The following is an 8,548-nucleotide window of genomic DNA, read 5'->3' as shown; positions in this document are numbered from 1 at the left end:
CAAAATTGTATGACACGTGCAAATTCTTTGAATAAAAAAATTAACCTTGCATGCCATGTGGATGCATTTTTCACTGTCTCATGTTGCATGGAGTCAATACAACAAATACGTAACTATCAATTTGGATAGTTGGGTGAGTAAATGTTTGTATCGTGTTGACAAAGTTAATACTATTCAATTATTTGGATGAAATTAAATAGTAAATTTGTTAGTTACATGAAAAATATATCATGCATTCCAAACAGATGAAATGTTTATTGAAATTCAAAGTTTAATTGTGTTGTTGTAAAATGTCATGTTTTAGACTGTTTTTAGTTCTAGATAAGTTGCTAGCTATTTATCTATTTTTCATTTTAAACTATTTATTGTTTGTTTATATGTAATTTATTTTAATTTATTTCAATATTAAAACTTGCATATGTGAGTTTAATATGGATTACCAACCAAAAGTATAAAAGGGTAAGCTATGTATTGTACTTTTTAGGTATATAAAAAATCAACATTGAGTTATTATTATTGTCAAGATATCTTTGAAGATAAATATTAAAAAATAAAAATCTAAATAATTAAAAAAGATTGTGAAGTGTTATATCGAATTAAAATTCAATATTAGATTATAAAATAGGGGAGAGGACCCACTAGTTGAGCACCCTAACTTCGTGCTTCTCAAAATCCTATGTTGAAATTTTAAATCACTCCCAAATTTTTAGAGGAGCTTACTTGGCAAGTCTTTTGCTTATAACTAAGGTTTCAAGGCCACATCATCAAATATGATGCCACATTAGCATGCTTTTTGTCAAGGTGTCCAAAACAACCCAAAAAAAAGTGAGACCCATACTTGTGCAAAAGTGAGACTGATACTTGTGTGCTGATGTGGCATCGCATGATCCATTGCTTTTTAGTGCTTAGGGATATATTTCATTCAATTATGGATAGTCATCATCACAATAACAACTTTAAAATATAATTATTGGTATTGAACATTAAATAACAAATGTGGACAAAAACCCTGATTAAGACTGCTTTTCTAATAAAAATATATATATAGACAAAGGATCAGCATCCTGATTAACGCTGATTTTCTAATAAATAAAAAATGTGGACAAAGGCCATCAATTAATATAAAAATTAATCCACAATTTTTTTAAAATTAAAAATTCAGCATCACAATTTGTCGGGTGCCAAATTTCGTATGCAAGCAACAGTGTCTTCCAGATTAGAGGAAGAAGATCCCCCCTGCTTCACCGCCTCTCTCGCTGCCCTGCTCAATTCCTGTACCCGCAAACCCTCTTCTCCTTCTCCTCCCACCACTCTCTTCACTGCACTTGCCAACATATCTCTGTTGGGCACTGCGTTTGGCCCTTCGCATAATCTGACTGCGACTCTCAGATATTCAACCAACAAGAGAGCGTCGCTATGCTGATCCGCAGTTAAAGGCCATGCAATCATGGGAATCCCCAGTGAAATGCTCTCCAGAGTAGAATTCCACCCACAGTGGGTAACGAAACACCCAACAGAAGGGTGGGAGAGGATCAAGAGCTGAGGCGCCCACCCTCTGATAACCAGGCCCTTCTTCTTCACTCTTTCTTCAAGACCGACCTTGGCATTTCCATTGTCTCTGATGACCCAAATGAAGGACACTTCACTCGCCTCCAATCCCGCTGCAATCTCTTCATTCTGCTTCTCAGACAAAATTGCCATGCTACCGAAGCAGACATACACAACAGATCTCCCTTTCCGACCATCGAGCCACTGCAAGCACAGCGCTTCGTTAATTGAATTGGGGTTCCCCCTCTGATGATTCATTTCCTGCTTCTGCTTGTGGTGGAACACAGCAGGGGGAAGCAGAGGACCCACCGACCAAACAGGGCGGCCCGAAACTGTTCGGAGATGGTCGACATAGGGAGTCTCGAGAGAATAGAAGGTGTTAATGAGGGTACCCCAGCTTTGGAGATTCAGATTCATGATGTATTTGATGAACTCGTGGACAGGATCCGAGCTTTTGTAGACCTGTGCCAGGGGAGAAAGTTGAAACTTGCGAAGAGTGAGAGGATGAGGAAAGCCAGGAATGGACACTTCACCCTCATCAGATTCCACACCTAGGTGCGGCATGTATTTCCACACAGAAGAAATGACAGAGAAAGCAAATGCTCCCGACGGACTGAATACGATTCTGGGTATGCCCAGCTTGGTCGCCGTATCCTGAGTCCATCCCAAGAAGAAATCGCTGATGATGCAGATCACAGGCCCAAATTCATCCGAGCTCTCGTCGAGTTTTTGCTGCAGGAGCCATTGCTCCAAAGGATCGGCAAGCCCCTTGAGGGAATAGATCAAATGCGGCAAGGAATGTATAGGCAGTTGGGTTTCGTTGTGCGGAGGAGGTGGAGGAGGAGGAAGAGGAAGAATGAGGGATTGGATGAAGAGGTTCTCGGAAGAAGCGGTGGATAAGAGAGGGCGCAGCAGGGGCTCGTTTCCAGGAGTGGTGAGAAGGGTGAGTGCAAGGCCTCGGGAGGCGAGAGAAAGAGAGAGCTCCAAAAGAGGAATGATATGACCCTGCGTCGGGAATGGGAAGATCAACACGTGAGGCCTCTTCATCTTCCTCTTCCTCTCCAGATCTCCAATGGATGTATCAAGGAGAAGGATGCCATTTTATCACATCCCCAACCAAACACGAAACAGGTTTGAAAATAATTGCCAGCCAGACTGGTTTAACTTTTAGTGAGCAAACGCTTCTTTGGGAACAGGGTTCCAACAAAGGTTGGCGGCCCGATGTAGACAAGTGGGGGCCACCACATACATTTACTTTTAATTCTTCTAATGCGAGTCATTATTGGTTATAGTTATGTAGAAAGTGTATTTGGCTAACATACGGAGAGAATAAAAAAAAAATCAAAATTTGATGTAAGGGTTATAATTTGTGGGTGCACAAAGTTAGTTATGACAGTGACCCGCACGTTTTTCTTATAAGAAATTATTGGTGAACTTAAATTATTTTTACAATAGAAAGTAAATCATTTTAAACAAGTGAATTATTGCAAAGCAAATTATTTAAAACAAGCGAATATAATGAAAACGGAAGCTATAAATAATATGAATGATGCTGTGTGCTCATAAAGAACTAGGGGAAAAGTGGACTTGTTTATGTTTTCCTTTGGACTTGTTTATGTTCTCCATTTTGTTAAAATCCACCTTTCATATTGAGAGAGGTTTTTAATTCAAGACACATCCAAATATTATTAAGGATCTCTTTCGAAGGGAGAACATCTTGGGTCTCAAGGATTCTACAAGTCATTTCCCCCAACATTCTAGTTTGTTCATGATAGGTTGGAAACTCTTGATGAAAAGAGAAATGTTTTTTATTTTGCTAAGTTTTCAAAGGTCTTGGTATTTACTTAAGCGTCGATAAGTCCAATCAGCACTTAAAAACCAAAAAAAGCATTAAGGAACTCAACCAGTGATAGTTCATATCCTAAGTTTCGACAATTCTTAGTAGCCTATAAAGTGTTCACAAGTTCCTGCCCAACCATTATCTCCGACTAGTCCTGTTGATAGCATATTTTTTATTGGATGAGACATCCAAAAAATTATGTGGTACAAAGTCTTGCCTTTGTCTAAATGCAATAATGCAATCAGGAGATATTTGGGTATAGGGAAAGGGATCTAATTCTTCTATCCATGTTTATAGGAATTATAATTATCCAAAATATAAGCGTGAAGTTTTATTCATTCGCTTGTCTAATTTGAAATTATATTGTTGTCATCGCACCCAATGTCGTGGTCCACATATCAATGACCAAAATCTTTCTGGAGTCCAAGTGTTATAGAAACAAGAGCTAGGGGAAGCATACCACTAGTTGTTATAGCTAACATCGTGCACCCACATATCCTAAATGGTACATCGGATTTCAATTTCCTTCATACATGACTTAACTGCTTATAGCTATTGTTCTGGCTTCTGGCTAATAACAACGCACAATGTGGGATCTATTATGCATGCAAGGGTCAAAAAGTGGTCATTTCAAAGTGTTGCACAATACCTACTAGAAGATGGTCCAATAACCATGCACTACAACAACCTTCTGTGTTATGGGTACCAATAAAGTTTCACAACTCCTACAATTAAAGTCCAAAAATTCTAACTACACGAGGTAAAGTGGGTCACTATTGGTACATGTGAAATTTATTAATGGGCTTTTCAATATCATTTTTTTGGAATTCTTTAAAATTAGTAATTGGGAGGTTGGGTGAGCAAGGAGCGAATGGTAATTGGAGCATGGATGGTAACTGGTGCTCTTTCCCTAGAGGCTATCAAGAAAGTGCATATTTTTAGCACTGTAAATTATTAAAAATATTTTCTTTCATCAATATTAGTTTTAAATTTGATAATAGATTCTTGTAAATTGGATGACACATGCCTTGCAAATTCTTTGAATCAAAAAGTTAACCTTGCATGTCATGTGGATGCATTTTTTAATGTGTCATGTTGCGTAGAACCAGTGCACCTAATAGGTAACATTTAGACATTGGGTGAATAAGGGTTTTTATTGTGTGATAAAGTTAATGTTATTCAAATATTTAGATTAGATTAAATACCAAATTATTCAATTATATAAAAAAAAGATATCATGTATTTTGAACTAATGCTATATTTATTGAAGTTCAAAGTTTAATCATATTATATTGTTCTAAAATGTTATATTTTGAACAGCTTTTTAATTCTAGATAAGCTACTTATCTATTTCTTATTTAAATTATATGATTTATTTTACTTTGTTTCAATATTAAAACTTGCACTTCTGAGTGAGCCTAATATAACCTACCAAACAAAAATATAAAGGGTAAGCTATATATTTTACCTTTCAATGCATAATCAAATAAAATTTAATATAAAAATTACTACACAATTTTTTTTTTAAATTAAAAATTCAGCCTCACAAGTTGTCGTGTGCCAAATTTTGTATGCAAGCGACAAAAACTTCCAGATTAGAGGAGGAAGATCCACCTTGCTTCACTGCCTCTCTTGCTGCCCTGCTTAATTCCTGCACCCGCATACCTTCTTCGCCTTGTCCTCCCACCACTCTCTTTACTGCACTTGCCAACAGATCTCTGTTGGGAAGTACGTGGAGACCTTCGCATAATCTGACTGCAACTCTCAGATATTCAACCAACAACAGAGCGTCGCTATGCTGATCCGCAGTTAAAGGCCACGCAATCATGGGAATTCCCAGCGTAATGCTCTCCAGTGTAGAATTCCACCCACAGTGGGTAACAAAACACCCAACAGAAGGGTGGGAGAGGATCAAGAGTTGAGGCGCCCACCCTCTGATAATCAGGCCCTTCTCTTTCACTCTTTCTTCATAACTTTGCGAAATACCGACCTTGTCATTTTCATTGTCTCTGATGACCCAAATAAAGGACTCTCCACTTGCCTCCAATCCCGATGCTATCTCTTCATTCTGCTTCTCGGACAACGTTGCCAGGCTACCAAAGCAGACATACACAACAGATTTCTCTTTGCGGCAATCAAGCCATTGCAAGCACAGAGCTTCGTTGATTGAATTTGGGTTCCCCCTCTGAGGATTCATCTCCTGCTTCTGCTTCTGCTTCTGTTCGTGGTGGAACACAGCAGGGGGAAGCAGAGGACCCACCGACCAAACAGGGCGACCCGAAATTGTTCGGAGATGGTCGACATAGGGAGTCTCGAGAGAATAGAAGGTGTTAATGAGGGCACCCCAGCTCTGGATATTCAAATTCATGATGTATTTGATGAACTCGTGGACAGGATCCGAGCTTTCGTAGGCCTGTGCAAGGGGAGAAAGTTGAAACTTGCGAAGAGTAAGAGGATGAGGAAAGCCAGGGATGGGCACTTCACCGTCATCAGATTCCACACCTAGGTGCGGCATGTATTTCCACAAAGAGGAAATGACAGAGATAGCAAATGCTCCAGACGGACTGAATACAACTCTGGGTATACCCACCTTTGTCGCCGTGTCCTGAGTCCATCCCAAGAAGAAATCGCTGATGATACAGATCACAGGCCCAAATTCATCCGAGCTTTCGTTGAGTTTTTGTTGCAGGAGCCATTGTTCCAAAGGATCGGCAAGCCCTTTTTGAGAATAGATCAAATGCGGCAATTGGATTTCGTTGAGGGTGAGTCCGTGTGTAGGAGGAGGAAGAGAAATAATGAGGGATTGGATGAAGAGGTCCTGGGAAGAAGCAGTGGATAAGAGAGGGCGCAGCAGAGGCTCGTTTTCGGGAGTGGTGAGAAGGGTGAGTGCAAGGCCTCGGGGGGCGAGAGAAAGGGAGAGATCCAAGAGAGGAATCATATGACCCTGAAGAGGCAATGGGAAGACCAACACGTGAGGCCTCTTCATCTTCCTCTTCCTCTGCACATCTCCAGTGGGTGTGCTGGTAACAAGGAGAAAGATGCCATTTTATAGGAATTGAAGTGAAACATCCCCAGCCAAACACGCAACACGTTTGAAAAGAATTGCCATTCGGACTGGATTAACTTTTAGCGAGCGTGTATGGTGGCAAACGCTTCTTTGGGTACCAGGGTTTCATCTAAAGTCGGCGGCCCGATGCAGAAAATTCAAATATCTATTCAGACATCAGAAATGAAAATCTTACCAAGGGGAGACTTTTTTTTTTTTTAAACTCTTCTTGATAAGATTTTCATTTCTGATGACTAGGTTTTTTTTAACTCTTCTTGATAAGATTTTCATTTCTGATGACTGGTTCTTGAATAATATTCTCATCTGGGAAAAGTATATACGTTTGTAGCACCACCAGGTGATCCATGGAGCTGTCTATGTAGCATCAAAAGGAGCGGACAAAGACAGACAGGTTTATTTTATTTAATAATTAAATAAAAAATTAAAATATAGTTATATTCTCGTTTTTTATTTAATTATTAAATATAAATAAATTCTTGTCAAACTTTCTTTTATACATGTATATATAATTCCTTGATCTATTTATGTTTCCATTCAAAAATACATTCAAAGTAAGAGAAAAAGTAATTTAATCTAAATAAAAATGAAATAAAGAAAAAGAAAAGATGAAAAAAAAAATTGTTGAACATATTTTGTGTAAAAAGTTATTAAATGTCAAAAGTAGATTGGAACACATGGTAGTAAGGGAGTAAGAAAATAGCTACAAGTTCTATGGAATCATAAAAATTTAGAGAGGTTAATAGATGTTAGAGTTGCATCTAGCAATCTTTCAATAAACCTTGGGAGAAGGGGAACATGAATGACAAACCATGAAACATGTTGGGAAACCAAAGTGAGCATAGTCTTAATAAATCAAAAAATAGCAAAAAGAGAAGAAAAGGGGAGAATTTGTTTAAGTAAGGGCAAAAGGGAGCGAAGGTAAATTTAACATGATTAAAAAAATAAAAAAATCTTATACCCAATCAAAAACTTGGGAATCCATTGACACAACATGACAATAGCTAAGGGAGGGTAGATAAAATAATGGCAGTAGGAAGTCAAATTAAAAAAAATATGGTAAAAGAGGTGGGGTTTGTGCCTTAAGCATTGATTATATAAGTGCTTAAAATTATTTAGATATATATAACATTTTGATAATGATCTAACAATTTAACACGCAACCCATGTGACTTGAAAAACCTTCTCTAAACTCATCCAAGTTTGATGGAATCATCAAGTCAACCTACATGATCTTCATTTCCCTTCTTTCCACATTTGCTAACCTTTTGTAAGGCTTGCATGCCGATCACGTTCTAAAAAATAGTATTTTGACCCTTAAGTTATGAAATCATGTCCTTCTATATTGAATCACCCTAATGATTAACTAATCACTTAAGCAATTTAGTCAAGCACCCTAACAATTCCTTACTAGAAAAGAGGAAATTTCCACTATTAAAATCCAACTTTCATGATTTTTATAATTTTATTTCTACATTAATTTGGACTCTTGAGCTTGAAAATAATTAATCTTGATCTAAATTAACCATGTGAGAACTTTCAATCCTCAACACTAATTGTAGATCTAAGTTTATTAATATTCCTAGAAAATCCTTTTCACAGTCTTTTTGGTTGCTTCTATTTTGGAAAATCTTAGTTTTTGATTCTCTTCACAATAACATTAATAGATCTAAGAGTTGATCACATATAAGTTCACTAAGTTCAACACTCCATTCAAGTTACTTTACACGCACATGGTTCTTACGTTGTCAAAGGTTTTCCTTTTTTTCATTGTGAGCTTTTGAGCTCTCCAATCAACCTTTACTATATATTATTTAATCTCTTCCTTGAATCCTATTTTTGTTCTCCATTTCTTTCCATCAATAAGGATGATTTCTAGAGTTGAAAGAAGAGAAGGAAGCATCAAGCTAAATCATGCATACTTTCCACAACAAACATCCTCTACAATTCAAGTTTCTCATATCTTAGATGTCAAATTTATTATTCATTTATAATATCTTGCAAAGGTTCATTTATGTAGAATTTAAATATATTCCTATTTTTCTCTATATTCATAACATTTTGCCATGCTTTTAGACTTAGTGTAAAATTTATAA

The 8,548-nt window shown here is 37.3% G+C and overlaps 2 protein-coding genes across 2 annotated transcripts; both read right to left on the bottom strand.

The window, feature by feature from the left end:
• Nucleotides 1-955: 955 nt before the first annotated feature.
• Nucleotides 956-2,707, bottom strand: LOC131065713 (UDP-glycosyltransferase 89B2). The gene has a single exon (XM_058000306.2). It carries the CDS (start codon nucleotides 2,593-2,595, stop codon nucleotides 1,165-1,167), a length of 1,431 nt encoding a protein of 476 aa, XP_057856289.1. The 5' UTR covers nucleotides 2,596-2,707; the 3' UTR covers nucleotides 956-1,164.
• A 2,127-nt stretch (nucleotides 2,708-4,834) lies between these two features.
• On the bottom strand, nucleotides 4,835-6,590 carry LOC131065712 (UDP-glycosyltransferase 89B2). Its single transcript, XM_058000305.2, has one exon. The coding sequence runs from the start codon at nucleotides 6,372-6,374 to the stop codon at nucleotides 4,932-4,934; it is 1,443 nt and encodes a 480-aa protein (XP_057856288.2). The 5' UTR covers nucleotides 6,375-6,590; the 3' UTR covers nucleotides 4,835-4,931.
• Between the last annotated feature and the right edge of the window lie 1,958 nt (nucleotides 6,591-8,548).

Source organism: Cryptomeria japonica, chromosome 7, assembly GCF_030272615.1.
Source record: "Cryptomeria japonica chromosome 7, Sugi_1.0, whole genome shotgun sequence".
Classification (NCBI taxonomy): Eukaryota; Viridiplantae; Streptophyta; class Pinopsida; order Cupressales; family Cupressaceae; genus Cryptomeria; species Cryptomeria japonica.
The sequence above is the reverse complement of the archived record's forward strand: the minus strand, read 5'-3'. Positions and strand labels throughout refer to the sequence as shown.